At 42.9% G+C, this 16,406-nt stretch overlaps 2 protein-coding genes across 2 annotated transcripts; both read right to left on the reverse strand.

Moving 5' to 3' along the window:
* Positions 1 to 85: 85 nt before the first annotated feature.
* On the reverse strand, positions 86 to 4,259 carry LOC115054285 (transmembrane protein 237B-like). The gene is made up of 14 exons (XM_029519440.1): positions 4,097 to 4,259; positions 3,745 to 3,780; positions 2,945 to 2,976; positions 2,819 to 2,832; positions 2,603 to 2,662; positions 2,226 to 2,354; positions 2,028 to 2,121; positions 1,566 to 1,723; positions 1,343 to 1,475; positions 1,052 to 1,243; positions 879 to 952; positions 674 to 761; positions 459 to 580; positions 86 to 354 (listed from the first exon to the last, which is right to left on the reverse strand). Exons 1-14 carry the CDS (start codon positions 4,115 to 4,117, stop codon positions 290 to 292), a joined length of 1,218 nt encoding a protein of 405 aa, XP_029375300.1. The 5' UTR covers positions 4,118 to 4,259; the 3' UTR covers positions 86 to 289.
* Positions 4,260 to 4,399: 140 nt separating this feature from the next.
* Positions 4,400 to 14,462, reverse strand: LOC115052494 (MAGUK p55 subfamily member 4-like). Its single transcript, XM_029516651.1, has 22 exons — positions 14,177 to 14,462; positions 13,033 to 13,126; positions 12,820 to 12,941; positions 12,245 to 12,322; positions 12,074 to 12,157; positions 11,802 to 11,933; positions 9,018 to 9,099; positions 8,806 to 8,891; positions 8,641 to 8,715; positions 8,353 to 8,549; positions 7,801 to 7,859; positions 7,692 to 7,709; positions 7,549 to 7,590; positions 7,409 to 7,429; positions 7,234 to 7,248; positions 6,965 to 7,006; positions 6,692 to 6,865; positions 6,464 to 6,544; positions 6,166 to 6,259; positions 5,843 to 5,951; positions 5,606 to 5,740; positions 4,400 to 5,251 (listed from the first exon to the last, which is right to left on the reverse strand). Exons 2-22 carry the CDS (start codon positions 13,088 to 13,090, stop codon positions 5,060 to 5,062), a joined length of 1,896 nt encoding a protein of 631 aa, XP_029372511.1. The 5' UTR covers positions 13,091 to 13,126; positions 14,177 to 14,462; the 3' UTR covers positions 4,400 to 5,059.
* Positions 14,463 to 16,406: the final 1,944 nt, after the last annotated feature.

Raw genomic sequence — 16,406 nt, forward strand, 5'->3', positions numbered from 1 at the left:
TTGTAGACCGTTTAACATTTTTCACGGTCAACATCTAATTGGTCTCTAAATAAGCAATATATGAACTTGTGCTCATAGACACACTTTACTGTGAAATTCCTCCAGAAAAATTAAAAACAAGATGGATACATTTGTGTATTTAGAAAGAAACGAGCACAATTACATTTCCAACATACAAAAATATACAGAGTATAACGTATTCAGAGTTTACTACCTAAATATGGTGAAAAAAATATGTGCAAAATAACAGCAAAGTCGTAGCATCAGAGCCGAAATTCAGCCAATCTTCTCAGGCCGTCATTTCAGATCTTTCTTCTGGTTTGGGCGGCTCAATCTCCATGGCCATCAGATAACCTGAGGAAGGAGGACGTGTCAGTAAAAGCAGCATTTTCTTGTTTAAGTGTGTTTGCGTGGATTTGAATTGAGAGCGAGAGAGAGGAGCGGTGAACGGCCCTCACCCTCAGTGTAGTCTGTCTCAGGTCGGACGGCGATGAAGATCCAGGCCAGGCCAACAAGCAGCGCCACCACCAGGTTGACTGTCACCCACGGGTGGAGAATCTGGTGCTCTGAGCCAGGTGGCCTGGAGAACACACATTGAGAGCCTCAGGTTTCACACCCAGGCTTCATGATGAGATAAGAAACCGAACACAGAGACTGGCTCCAGTGAGCTCACCATAGCGTGGCGTTGAAGGATGGATACAGGTTGATGCGATCGCTGGTCATCTGTTGGCTCAGAGAGAGGACCAGCGCTGAGAAATACACTACAAGGGAAGAATAAATAATAATAATAAAAACACACACAGAAAAACACTCAACCCTCAACAACCTGTGTCTCAGTTAAGCTTCAATTCAAAATAATAAATGAAGCGTGGACTCACAGAATGAAGCAAGAGCGACAGGCTCCAGTGTGATGAACTCCTGCAGAGCCATTGAGCCTTTGGCCAGATTCACTCTGAGAAACAGACACACAGACCATCTTTCTCAGCTTTGACAGGTTTATGTGCTGTGCGTCTGGGGAACACCGATCTACTCTGCTCCAGTGGATTCTGACCTGTCAAAGGCGGCCACGGTGCTGATGGCCAGCAGCATGTAGAGCAGACACTGGGAGGGGTAAGCCAGGCTGTGGTACTGCTCCAGCAGGTTGGACAGAGCGGTGAGGTGGTGCCCGGCCAGCACGTACACCACCACGATGTTCCACACGGCGTATCCCGCCAGGAAGCCGTGACAGTACAGGCCGAAGACTCTAAACCACAAAGAAGCGACAGAGGAGAGGCATTGAAGGTTAAAAACGAGAGAGCTCATGCCCGGTGCGTTTTCTTTTGCGCACACACTTGGCCTTCACCTGAAGCCTTCGTGCACTTGGATAGAAACGTCTCTTGTGGTCCAGAGCGGCTGCATGTGCTGGAAGTCAGTCGCATTATCCATCTGGTCACTAGTCTTCCTCCAGTCTGAGCGCTCCGCTGCCTGGAAACGCTCTACACACGGAAACGCACACATAATGAAGCTAGTGCCTCCATGTGGACCATTTAACAGCCCAGACTACGTCGTCTTCTTTCATTACTCACTGTTCCTCTCTACAAAGAGCTTCCCGACCGGCTGGCTCTGACCCTGCGGCGCTGTGAACAGGGCATGCTGGGGGATAGCAGGAGGGGTGTCTGTGACGATATCGTCCTCTTCCACGTCCAACTCGTCAGGAAGCTGCGATTCAACGACTTTTGATTTCCTGGAATTGCAGTAAAGGTTGGAAAATATTTGACCCACCAGCCTGTTCATATTGTCCCATCTGCTTCTGATTGAACATCTGAATGTGATGAATCTAAGTTGTGAGATGTGAGAATTTGGCCTGCATGACTAGAAAATGAATCATCTTTGGATTTTGAACAATCGGTTGCACCCAGTTTGAGACGTCATCTCAAACTGTGTGAAATTATTACACATCTATTCCCTGTTTTTCTGACACCTTATAGACAAATAAAGCACCAAAAATTGGACAGATGGTTCATGAAAATAGCTGCAGGCTCTGTTACTTTTTCTTTTTGGTTTTTTTGACAATTTCCTCTCCATCCGTGGTTTGATCTGCGGTGTCTCCATTCACCAGATCAGCCTGGTCATCTTCCAGATCTGAAACCATGAATTTACACATCTTGATGATGATCTGAGCTGGTTATTGGGTGGCTAAACACGAATTATCAATGCACAGATATCCCGTGTTTGTCTGATTTTACCTATAGTAGCAGCTTTCTTTTTTTTCCTCCTCCTCTGCGGGGGCACTTCAGCCGAGGTTTCAAGGGACAGTTGCTCTCCGACCTCGGACGCCCTCCTGCTCTCCAGACCGCCCATCTCCATCCCCCGATCTAGAAAGGAAAGAAAGGATTAACAATCTGGATAACAGTGTTGACATCTCACTCTGAACAGTCGGAGGGAAAATTGGGTTTCTAACACATTTATCGTATTAAATTGCGACAAAAGAGAATATCTTCAAAACAAAAGATTCTAGCCAAGTTCAAATCATCATGCTGAAGTGAACTTGTCCTTTAAAAGTTCATTTCATAAACGCTTGGCTGTCACTAATGAATGCTGCCCAGACATTCGCATTTCCTACCGTCCACATCATCAACTCCATTTGTCTCCTTTCTCACTCTCTTCTTCTTCTGTTTTGGCGCTGGAAAGAAAAGGGAACTTCAGTTAATTCATGAAAAAAAAAAAAAAACGCAAACACACACACAAAAAAGGAAGAAGAATTTGTAATAATAATAACAATAATAATAATAATAATAAAAAAAACTATTCACAATTATTTAGAAGAAATTTGACTCACCAGCTGTGTCCTGGCTGCATGTGTCAGCACATGAATTAAAAAAAAATAAGATCAATTGGCTGTTGCTGTTTTAAATAAAGACATAAATGATAGTAATCACAGCCAATGTTGTGATATCGTACCTACCTCAACATTGTGGGAAGTGTTCGCTGCCCTCTCTTAAAAGACAGAAGAAATATTAGTTTCTATCTTAATTTAAAAAAAAAAAAGTGTAACCACGAGTCATAAAAACAGAGCTTTTGGTTTTCTATGATATTTTTTTAAACATTTTTTGTTCAAAGTCTAAATTCAGATGAGAGACCAAAGATCCTTACCGTTGTCTTTCTGGCCATTTAACCCAAGAATCAAGTAAGACGAGCGTGAAGCCTCGTGCAACATCCTGGCTGCTAAATCCTCAGCTAAATCTGTGTCCTTCCATCCGCCAGGACTGAGGATTACTCAGGGCAGAGGTCAAAGCTTTTTTTAAAACTCTTGTGGCCGGGCCAGTGCGTCTATTTGTGTGAAAAGTCAAGGAAGTGTGTCTTTGGAATCTGCACTAATCTTTCAAGTTACAAGTTGACGCTCTCATCTTTGTTTAGGGACAGCCGAGGAGGATTGTCTGATGTCATTTGGACTGGATTGGAATTAAATGCTGCGATTGTGAAAGCGAAATTGTTTGTTGCTCATAAAAAAAAAAGAAAAAAGAAAGACAAACAACTGTAATACTGAAAACTGAGACATTATTGTGTTGTTCTAAACTGCCAGTCTAAGTAGCACTTATTGTGTACCTTCACACTTCTTCAGTGATCAGCACTGATTCATTGTGTGTAGGATCTGATATCACACCTCAGTCTGTTCTGTGTCAGTGTAAGTCCCAAATGAGCTCATAGAAATTTGGCGTCATTTAAAACAGTGATGAGTCAGATGGATGGATGTGACCGACCGACCTGTGGAAGAGGCGGGAGATCCCTGGGCCGCATTTTCTACAAAAGAAACCAAACAAACAATTATTGACCAAATCCACAGCAAACTTTACAGTACGTGTTCAACTATTGGAAACACAACGTTGTCGTAAATGTACCTGAAAGCGTCAGGTAACGGTCAGCTAATGTTAGTTTAGCCATTAATAAATAAATAATAAAAAAAATTTGCACAATTATAGAAATAAAATTAGCATATATAAAACTTTTTTATGATGAATTTAAAGGCTTAAAAACACAAATACTGAAACAACAGTGAACGCTAAATGCGGAGCTACTTTAAGGTTCCGTTATAAATCAGAGTAAACTTGTTCGCTACCTTTGAGCTTCCTGTGTCCATTTCTCTGATTTTCCCCTTAAAGCTTCTTCAGCTCGGTCATTTTTTTACTTTAAGGGAACATTTGAACGACTCGGTGTGTGTCAAAGTGGGGCAACCGTTTCTTTGTTTGTTGTTGACTTCATCGAGGATCTGGGGAGAGCTGCTACCCGGACGTGTTTATGAGCAACACACCGAATTTCCTGCGCCTTCAAAATAAAGGCTCACTCATAAAGCGACTCATAAATACAAAATCTGGGGAACAAACGAACGACTGAATAATAAATAACTATCATAAGTGCTTTATTAATGTCACAGATTGATCCAAATATAAAAATGTCATTGCTTACACTTTTTTTGCAGCTTTTGTTTCATCGTATTTGAACAAATTAAGCACACAAATTGTTACTATTTGCAAGAGCTTCCCATAAACAGTATTTAGCTGATCCTTTGGAAATTTTGAGCAACTTTTTGGCAAAGAAATTATAAAAATGACAAACTAAAAGAAACACTTCATAAAATAAAAAAAATAACAGCTTTTCTTTCTAGTATGTAAAAATTGGAAAAAGATTTGCTGTACTTGTGGAATCTGTCCTTGTGTGTGAAGTTACTATGCTCATCTACGCACACATCATCATTAACTGGTAAATCTTACTAACGGGGGAAAAAAAAATGGTGACAAACAGACAGAGTTTCAGGGATTTCCATGGGCTTAAGTCCAGCTTCATCCTGTCTTTGGGCATTTGGAACGACTTAAGAACGAGATCAAACACGGCACAAACACAGAGATCAAAATATCTCAACTTTTTCATGCCCTACTCCCCCAAAACATGCAGTATGAGACATACAACAAATTGATTTCAATGTAAAGCTTTGGGTTGATCGTCCAGACTTTCAGTTTTCAAAATGTGCTGCCATGATAAAGCAGGGCCACAGGCTCTGCAACCTTTTCTCCTCCTCCCTCTCTTACGACTCGGCAGTGGGCCGTATCCAGCTGGCGGGTACCCACTGCGGCTCGTCCTGCGCCTTCTTCACAGCCGTCAGCAGCTGGACGCAGGAGTCCTGTAGCTCATCGTTGACCATCACGTGGTCGAAAAACTGCCAAAACTGGGACTCAATCTTTCGGGCTGCCTCCTCCATCTCCTGGAAGTCTTCACTCTGAGGAAGGGAGTTGCAACGTAACTATGTGACTTTACTTCTCATCTGTGTTGTTGGATATTTCATATGTACTGCTTTCTGACATTTTCTCTTTATTTGATTTGGTTAAAAATATTTAGTAATATATACGTTTTTGTGTCTATAGCCCCAATTATTTTGTCTGATGTGTTTTGCATTTATTTCAAATCTGCACTGAACCTTGACGTTCTACTTTGGTCGATTATCCGATTCTAAGTACGGCAAATGATCAGTTTACTTTATGTTCCGTATTTCAGCAGTGTTAAGTTTCTGTCGATGACGTGTTATATTAATTCAGCAGGGTTTTACTATATGCTCATGCAGTACTATATGTACCTTGAATGGACGGTTGACATAGTAGTTTGTGGTGATGAATGAATCCTGCCTGGTCTCCCTGAGGCGCTGCAGAGGCGGAGGCTTCACGTAGATGATGTAGGCCTTCAGCTCGTGAGTCCTCACTGCCTGAATGGCCTAAACAGAGAGACAATCAAATGAAATCTGTGAGATGGTTTTGTTCGAATTTAAACTCCTGATATCACGTTTCCACTTATTCTCTCTTCTAGCTGTATTTACATTTGGTTCAATGTCAACGACGCAGATCTTTCCGCTGTTTAAAACGGCCTTCACAGACTCAATGGTGGTACCGTACAGGTTCCCTTTATACTCGCCATACTCCAGAAACCTGTTGATATAAACCCCCAGTGGGTTATATCAATAACGCAGGAAAAAAACGATGTCAGTGTAAAAGGCGCCGGAAACAATTTCCCACAAATATCAGACACAGATAGAATCTCTCCAATTAAAGTGAAATAACCTGTGTTTAGATTGTCTAAAATTACACAGAAATGTATCAGTGTGAATAACAATGTATGTATTCACAGCAGAGACACTAATACCTGTTGTTATAAACCATGTTGTCAAAGATTTCTCTGCTGGTGTAAAAATATTCTCTCCCCGACTCCTCATATCCTCTGGGCAATCTTGTGGTGTCTATTCAAGAAAAGAAGAAGAAGAAGAAGGTAAAAAAAAAAAAGGTTACTCTTTGATAAGGTATAAAAGAGAATCATCACACAAAATGGACAAACACACAACTGTCTAGAAGAGAAGAACAGAGCTCTACGTGGTTTTCAGTGTTTTGTGTTCCGACACGTTTCACTCATTGTCAATTGGCTGGATGATAACAACTTCACGTACGAGGTACAGCTCCCTGGAAGACATTAGGGTTCATTTCAATCAAGCGCCTCCGAAGTTCATTCACACCCACGCCAGACGGACCTGAGAAAAAAAAAAAAAAAAAAAAAAAAAACCCCAAACATTTCAAAGATGAAATCAAAAGGAAACAACTTTGAAGCTTGTTTTTAAAAAATCTGTATTGCATAATTCTCCCTGTTGTTTCTTGTGCAGCACAAATGTTTTGTGTACCTAAGAGAGCAATGAGGCGGTGTGTGTCCTGCGGATGGCGCTGGTAGCGTACCACCTCCTCATACGGGCTGTTGAGGGCGCTGTAGCAGCTGCTGGGAGAGCGGGTGTGGCAGGACGGCTGGGTGGTGCTGTGGAACCGCCGCCTGCACAGGCGCATGCTGCGCCTGAAACCCGCTGAGGGACAGCGGTCAAAAATAAAGTCATCCAATCAACTGGTCCTCAAGGACATGTCCCGACAGAGATGTGACGTGATGTATGCGACTGAGGACTTACTCAAATAAATCCCTTCAATGTTGCTGCTGAAGTCGTCATCCTCTGATTCCAGTGAAGCGTGACAACGGCGGAAATGATGGGGAAAAACATTAAAAGAGAATAATACAGATACAAAATTATTTATCACTGCTCTTTGTCTTTACGATATGAGAAGTAATTTTAGTTTTGTTCGCTTAAAAAAAGTCGTGTATTTATCCATTTGTTTGTGTTTTGCCTTCTGTACTTTGAAAGGGCTTGTACAAATTTTAAATTAGCATGAGACTCCTCACCTTCTCTGAGCTCCTCTGACATTTCCCCCATCACGGCAGAAAGGTTTGGAAAAGAAACATGAAAGCCGTTAAAGATGTCAAAGCTCCAGATGGAGGACAGAAAAACAAAGCAACACTTTTCTCGTTAGAATGAGCTCAGAAACAAAACAGGTTAAACCAACAAAGACTTACCTACCAGATTCAAACGTCTCCTCATCTGTCGGAGAGAAAATACAGACAAGCGGGATTAATCTCAAAACAGCTGTCCTACAGTCAGTTTGTGCAAGAGATTATTAGAGCACGTCAATATGTTCGGCCGAGGAAGCGAGCTTTTACCTGCTTCAACACATTTCTCATCGATGGCCATCGAGTCTTCCTCTGTGGGTGAAAGATAAACAGTTATATCTGCAGCGCAACTCATGAATCCACACACACAGCTTTTAGTCGGGCCGCAGACTGGAAGTGTGACCTCTCCTTACCTTCTTCTACAGTGCTCACTTCAGTAAGCATGGAGAAAAACAACAATGAAAGCTCCACTGTGAAACCAGCTCTGACTTTGAATCAAACTCTGATGGGTTCAAGACTTACAGGTCTGGATGCAGGCCTGCGGCAGATAAGGCTGAGACCACCAGAACTCCCTCTGCTTCCTGTCGCAACACACACAAACAGGTTTGCACTGACACACACATCACTGCGCTGCAACCTTCGGAAATCTACATTATCCCTTTCTCATTAATTCTTTGATTCCAGAGCGCCTATATTGAATATGTTAAAGCAGCTTTGATCAATGAATTTTGTGCTTTGCTTCAGAGGATGGCCTTGTTTGTTTAAGACAGGACTTTTGTGGGAGAACACGTTTCCAAAGATTAAGAGATTGTTTTTGGTCTTATTACCAATAAGCAGGTATCAGGTTGGCGCTGATGAATAAATAATTCAAATAACATTCAGCCAATTTTATAAGCAAATAGCTGATTACAAAAGCATCAAGTTTTGCTTGTCTTTTTCCTTCATCCTCAGTCTGTTGTTTTTGAGCTTGATGGTGCCTTGTGGGAACTGCAGCATCATTATACAATAATTCACCCATGAAGCCAGACTGCTATTCAAAAATGGACAAACTCGACAAAAACCACCTCTGCTGACCGTTTGAGCAGGTTGGTGGAAGGGATGAGGCCGGCGCAGGACGTGTTGTTGGGAAGTTTCTTGGCCTGCCACCAGAGAGTGTCCGTCTGGTCCACGATCTCCAAGATGTCGCCTTTGCGAAAGCTCATGCCGGCGTCAGCGCAGGGGATGGCTGGGTCCTGCTGAGGGCTGTAGTCGGCCATGGCCCGGACGTAGAGCTAACACCAGACAAGTCAATTAAGAGATGACAAGTTTTCAGGTAGGAAAAATGAGGGAGAAGAAAAGAGGCAGGCGCAGATGATGAGTTACCATGGTCTGGTTGTGGACCGGCCTCTCTGTGATGGGAACAACCTTAAACATGATGGTTCCTTGTGACCTCGCTTGCTGTGTAAAACACAACAGGTTCACTTGCAGATCGACATTTAAAATAAAACAGGAAGGACAGAGAAGATAATTCAGGGAGCAATAACCCACCACAACTTGAATAACCTGCTCAGGCTCCATCCCATCCACAGCAAAGCCATTCACCTCTATGATCCGGTCTCCTGCATGGAGCAGACCTATTTACAAACAGATGAAAAACAAAGCGCTCATAATTTTCGTTATAATTTTGTTGTCCGTAGCTTCAACAACTTGTCATGACTAAAAGTAATGTTATTTGAACAATACATCTAAAACTATCTTACCGCTTCGATCAGCCAGCCCTCCGTGGATCACCCGAGCAACAAAAATCTCTCCTGTGATCTCGTTTCTCTTGATAGTTGCTCCCTAGAAAAAAAAAAAACAAGGGCAACAAAACACCTGGATGAGTAAACCCTGAAATGTAAAGAAAAAGAAAAACAAAAAAATCCCATGGAATCACGAAAAACAAGTAATAATGGTGTGAAGCAACGACATGATGTACACGCTGAAATGGAAGAAGTTTTCAGTCATGACAAACAAAACACAACACATCAAAGTGACCAAGTTACACGTCAATACTGGTGAAAAGGACGAAATGGCCATCCGACAAAAACACCACAACATGATGGAGAGAAAAAAAAAAAAAAACTACACAAAATGCCAGCTACCACTGTGTACGTCTGCAGGTCAGCTATATGGCTTGGAAGGACCCAGGAAGTCACTTTTTTCTGAGACTCTTCAGCATCTCTCATGCCGCCTTCTTCCTCCTCTTCTTCTTCTTCTTCTTCTTCTTCCGCTGGTCTGAGCGACCTCCTTTCATGGGGCTGGCCGTCTCACTGGGTTTGTCTAACAGGCCGTTGGTTAGAGGATGTTTGGACACATGTGGATCAGAGTGATGGGTGTACTTTTTCTGTGGGGACGGGGCATTTTTGGTTTTTATGGTACTTTGAGGTGATCCCAGGCAAGATACAGACAGACAGGTGGTGCCCTGGGAGGTGGAGGGGGCATCCTGGAAGCTGCTGAGGGAACTGGAAGAGGAGGTGGACGAAGGAAGTGAGGGAAAGGAACATCTGGATTGGTGTGTCAAAGAGGGAAGCTGCCCTCGAATTTTTGGGATTGGGCTTTTCTTGGGCGTGTTGTCTTGCTGAGCACCTGCGGGTTTTGGGGTGCTGGTCTCCGTCCGTGTGGCGGCGAGCAGAACCTGCAGCCGGTCCACCACCTGAGTGAGGAGGACTAAGGCGTGAGAGTTGTCCTGCACTGTCTCCGACATACGATTCGTGGCAGCTGCCATATTCTCTCCCAGGACCTTGATGTCCCTGGTGCTGCTCTCCATGGAGCTGGCAGCAAGCTGCACAGTCGTCCTCAGCTCGTCCAGACTCTCCTGCTTGGCGAGTTCCACGGGCGGCACTGGGGGCATCTCCACCACACGGCGAGGATGCATGGGACTCGGGGGAGCTGTGTGGATGCGAGGGCTTTGGTTTCGGAGGTGGTGAGGGAAGCCTGGTTGGAGGTAGTCGTCTATGTGGGAATAGTAGGGTGCAGTGCGGCACGGAGGGGACACGGCCCAATGCCGAGATGTGGGAAGCTGGGATGGGGTGTCAGCAGACTCTCCTGTTTCCCCTTCATTTCCACTGTCCAGCTCTTCTATCACGTTGTCTCCAATAAAAAGAACAGACATTGTAATCCATAAGAAAACACAAGCAGATGTGATGAATAATAGATGGAGATGAGATGATGAAAAACTACAGAGCCTTTTTTCCCCCTCAAAGTATCTTACAGAAATAACCCTGACGCTGCTAAAAGAACTACAGGTCCTATCCCAGTTTTAAGTCGTTTTCATGGTGATAATCCTCCATGATGAGCACAGATGTTCTTTGTTTTAACTAAGCCCAGATTGTTTCTTACCAATCACAACAGAGCTGTAGACCGAAGGCGCAGAGCGGTTCAGACTTCGCTCCCACAGCAGGTTGGTGTAACAAACTCTACACTGGCTCATCGGTTTGCTGCAGCACACCTGACAGGTACTCATTGGCCTATAATGAGACGCAGGGTACGGCTGAGCGCCAGCTGGGTGGCACAGTGGTTCAGTTGGAGGGTAGCTGCCTCTCCGAACGTTACACCACGCTGAATCCTTCGCATTCAGGCTCTGGCTCTCAGCTGCAGGGCTCTGAGCCCCGAATGCACCGCCACAGTGAAGCCTCTGCCGTGTCAGCCGCCTCAGGTTGTCCCACTGACTGTGCAGCCCCCCTCCGGAGCTTTTTGCACTTGGAGGGGAGGCACTGGGCAGCTGTAGCCTGACTCTCAGCTGGTTGCAATGCTGTGAGACAAGGAGAGTCACTCAAAGGCAGAGTAAAAATATTCAGCACCGACACTGGAGACTGAGAACTGCCACAGAAAAAAATAAATACATAAAAATGTAAAGCTGGACGTTCCTGAAAAACAAGACAGAATTGTTATTTTCTATGAAAAGAAAACAGACATTCGACAAAGACATGCACATCACAAACTGACGGTTACTATTTTTAAATGGTTTGTTTTTCTTCTTGTCCAGAGGTTTCTGATGTTCACATGTAGCCTCCATGGACAATTACACAAATGAGAGATTATAAAATCCAGACATCTGGTCAACAGTTGGATGATGTCAGCTTTTATTTTGATTTATACTTACTAAAAAAAAAAAGAAAATAACCCTTACATATTAAACCAACCATGACCATTTGTTTATTAATACTAAAAATATCCCCAGTGTGGTGTAGTCTACAGAATTAAATCTATGTGCTATGTGACTTACAGTCAAACTTAATTTTTTTGTAAGGATTACTTTCTTGAAAAAAATCCTATAGAATTATAGGTAACTATTTTCATTTGACCTAATTTGCATCTGAATACTGACTTGAGACAGAACTATTAGTATGACTTATGTCCTGAAGCCATTTTTATCCTTTGTGAGGTTTGTCTGATGGGTTTCCCTAATCCCGACAAACCTGTTTTTTGTGAGCAGGGGATTAAAAAATAAACAGATAAATGAAATTTAGTGAGTACTGGCTGGTGTGAGACATGCAGCTCACCAGCGGCTGTTTGTTTTTGACCAGGCAAACAATCCTGGTGGCCTCTTCATCGTCCGGCAGGTCGTCAGGTATGGGTGGCAGCACCGGCTCATAGTCCCTCTGGGCCACCGTATCATGAGCAGAGAGAACAGCCTACAAAAACACAGATCAGTTGGACTGTTTTCATAAACTGGTGAAAACAGTCTTCAGGCAGGTTCAAGGTTGTGAAAAATGTACAAATAAATGTTTATACACACAAACAGAGCAGAAAAAAGGAAAGCCGCGTAAAATACCTGGAGGTGAGGCTGCCGCAGGAGACGGTAAAGCTCTTTGGCCTCTTCAGAGCAGCCTGGTAACGACCTGATGTCGATCAGTAGCTGCAAAGACAGGAACCACATACCAGCCATTTCAACAAAGACTTCTGCAGAACGATAACAATATCATAAACTAAATCTGACTCTGACCTGAAGTGAGAGTCCTGAAGCGTAGTCCACAGCTGGAGCAGGGGAATCTCTAAGGTACCTCTGCAGACACTCATACACCTGAAAAAGAGTGACAACAAACCGTTTAAATATGGATAATACAAGCGGTTACCATTCTTCCAGCTGTAGTGCAATGCATGTTTTATGCACTGTTCCCTTTTACATTTCCTCCACCTGTCTCTCTTACATCCACTTCAATGGTTCTCTAGAGAAGTAGCAATTTGCACATCCCATTCTTAATTTAGCACAGGGAGAGGGCAACAGATTTAGAGGAGAGAGGCAGCTTTTCTGTAAACAAACCTAACTGTGATTCTTTCTTTTTTTTTTAATAAATCCACGTTCTATTTAATGAGCATCAACAAAGCTCTGTTAAGGCAACCCGGGGAAACCAGCAGACACAAGACACCCACAACTAAAAGCGACACACTGAGTTGCCGAAGGATGAATTCGCAGGAACTAACAACGTGAGAAAAAAGGTGCCTAGAACTATTCTGACTGGTTTTCAATCAGTCAATAAATCGTGTCTTCCCGGTTGTCGGTTGGAGTGTAAAACAGACCTTTAGCAGCGACTGCAGCCAGGGGGCGGTCAACAAGCTGTGGAGAATCTCTGCTCCATCGAGGTCTTGGCTTACTGACTGCCTCACCTCCTCAATCACATCCGTCAGGACCTGACGCAGGCCTACAACACACAAGCACAACCAATTATTAAGTACGTAAGATGAACACCACAGTCTTAGAGCACCATCATGATGAACTGTGACCCCGCTGACCGTCCTCTCCCAGCTCAAAATGAGGGTTTGACTGCTGAGCCTCCACTGCCTGCCTCATGACCCCTGGACTCCCGACCACTTTCTGACCGCTTTCCTGGAAACATGCAGGACACACAACATTTTTTAATCCTTATGATTAGAAGAAAAAGTCAGTTGCATAGGCAATGAAAAGATTATTGTTTATAATATGCACAATACACAAACATGTCCCACTAAAGAATTATCTGGAATAGGGTTAAAAGACTGCACAGATTTTATTTAATTTTTTTCCCCCCCCGGGATTTTCAGACAGAACACAATCAAAACTTACTCCCTCCCGTGTCCTTTGCAGACATGCACCACCAATCAAACTTTGAGTGAGGCTGCAGAAAAGTGAATATTTACTCTCCTGCCACACTCTGAGCTCTGACCTTCAGAAGATGCACCATCAGAGCAGAGTGTAAGCTGCAATAATAAAGGTGATTCATACGACGCTATGAGACGAGCTCACAGTGTGGGTGGTAATGCAAATGAATGTGCTTCAACACTTTCCCTTAATCAAATGAGCAAACCAAGTGACATGCAGCAAATCAGACTTTATGGCACCGTCTGTGGCACCATTTGCCTGATGGGTAATCCATCCAGCCGGGAGCGTAGAGTGGGGTCAGGTGCGAAGGTGCAGTCACAAGTGGTGTGAATGGCTTTAGGGGTTAATGGCACACTTAACAGCAGCTTGTAAAACCGGCGCTAATGTAAATACAGAGATGTTCACAGCGTAATCTCTTCCTGGCAAACCACCACAGGGGCGGAAAAACTTACATTTACTATCATTTGTTGGATTTAATAAATGGAAATAACAGGAAATAATCAATCCATGATGGGATTTTCACCTTCACTGGGTCGACTGGACTTTAAGGAGGACACCAAAACAAGAGACGAGCTAACAAATGGGCCAGTTAACTAAGTTTTAACAGGATTTATATCAGTAAAAGAAAGAAGAAGAAAAAAAAAAAAGTGATTTTAGGGAATAAAACAGATAGAGCAAGTCATGCAGTAAACAACCTTTCAGTAAATATCTGTAGTTAAAGAAGAGGAAGAGGATGATCTCTTTGGCCTTCCTCCAAGCCCTTCTCTTTTTCAAAGCATTTGATTTGATACACCTTACCTTGAGGTCCAAGTCCTTTGTCCTCCAGCTCCTGCAGGTTCTAGCACGGTCACAGGTGCACGACAGTATGTATATGATGGCAAATATATTCCCAAGAGACTAGAAGGAGCACTGCGCTTTCATCAAGCCACGGGAACGAGAGAGAGCGAGAGAGAGAGGGAGGGAGGGAGGGAGGGCTGTAATCTCCCCGATCCCACTTAATCCCAGGCAAGTGAGCCGCCTATGCTATGGCCACCGGAAGCCAGTTCCTCTCTCACCGGCTGGCTGGTTGCAGTGGAGCTGCCAAATCTTCTTAACTCTTTCAGCTTTCAGTGGCACGCAGGTGGAGCTGTGGGAAGAGGCAGCAGACTGAGAAAATGAAGACATGAGCTGATAAACAAGCACAAGCTTTAACAATCATTGTTTCATTATCTAACGTCAAAAAGACAGAAGGGTCACCACAGCTGAAAAGGCCTCTGCCACCGCTGGAGCCAAGAGTGGACATGGCGATCAGACGGGCAATCTTCTAGTCGCTCAGAGGTCTGTCAGGAATGGGACTAATCCCCTCATTGGTAATCTAATTCCCAAGGAAATTCAACAAAATCTGCCCTCCCTCCATCTTAAAAAAAAATAAATAAAATCCTGTGATAACACAATGTGCCCAAACACTCGGATTATCCCTTTGCACTTGACAAAAAAAAAAAAAAAAAAAAGGCTTCAGGCCTTGAACACACAAGGGTTGTGTTTGTTGGTTATTTCTCAGCCTCCCTCACGTCTCATATTTATTGATGTTTCTACTGCGGTGACCCCTTCCAAGTGATCAGCTCCATTTAATCTGGAAAAAAAAAAAACAAAATCAAAAAACATTTACTAATAGAAGGGAAATCCGCATAAAAGCCCAACAATGGTTATATTTCCACAAAATATATTTTAAAAACTGGTTTCCAATGAGACATTTGTCCATCGACTGATCAAATAACACCACTTCATCTCTTTTTCCACCACCCACTTCAAACAATATAAGAGAAAAGACACACACACAAAAAAACAAATAGAAGTTAAATATATAATTACAAAGAGTTGTGACTCAAGACGTTTTTCATTTTTTAGTGTCCTGCATCAGTTTTAGTAATGTCATTTTTACAGATGCTTGGTGTGACAAACAGGATTACAACATTGAACTTCTGACCCGATGAAGGCACTGGAGGAAACCATGAACAATTGTATGTGTTGTCATTTGCAATCCATCCAATAGCTACTAAGCATGTTGATTAATTTATCCATGAATTAAAACAAATGCGGTTTTTTGTAACGGCTTTCCACATGTGAGCCACAAGTAAGTTTATACTCATGATTCTCATATTTTTCTCAATTAAATGTAAAAAAAAAAAATTATAATAATTATAAAATAAAAAATAAAACAGACAAACAAAAATAAAGCAATAGTTTTGTCCAAAGATTCGGTTAACAATTGTACAAAACTTAACAAAACAGAAGACATCTGGGTTTTTTGAAGCATTACAACAAAAATGTTGTTTATCAACGTCCATCAAATGAGTTTATTGCCCTTTGTTATAACTTCCAGGTACAATGCATTTGACACTATGTAAAAGACACGGGGGGGGGGGGGGGGGGGGGGGGGGGCGTCATGTCAGCCAGCTGAGACACAAAAATGTCAACTAGGAAACACCAAACTCCACTGATACAAGTTATTTTACACACGATGCAGGTTTTCTTCATAGCAAACAGCTGCTGTGGTCAGTGGATAAAGTCAGTTCAAACAGGGTTCCAATCCTGAACACAACATGAGCTTTTGACCGTATATAGTTGGTGTAAAACACAGAACTGTTCAGTTAAAGTTCAACTTTTACAATAAATGTCCACATTCTGTGTTCGTAGTTTGTGTTTGTCCTTCAGATTGTGTTAACAGGAGGTTTAGTGAAATTCACAGTTACACCACAAATTACAACATACTGAGGAGGTTAGGTGCAAAGAAAGTGAATATGTCTAGTGGTCAAAACAATGTCAAACTCGTCTACAGGGCATCCATAGTTTTTAGGGAATTCATTGCTAATTGAAGGAGAAAAAAAAAAAAAATATTGCTTTAGTTTGCGTGTCAGGCACATATGGTCTCAGCAGTACGGAGCTGATAGAAGAGAATTAGTCACAAAAGCGGAAGAGGCCTGATTTCGTATGAAATGTGGGGATTGACGGTTGTTGCAAATCCTGCCTTTGAGTTGAACTACTTCAT

Source organism: Echeneis naucrates, chromosome 2 (assembly GCF_900963305.1).
Source record: "Echeneis naucrates chromosome 2, fEcheNa1.1, whole genome shotgun sequence".
Classification (NCBI taxonomy): Eukaryota; Metazoa; Chordata; class Actinopteri; order Carangiformes; family Echeneidae; genus Echeneis; species Echeneis naucrates.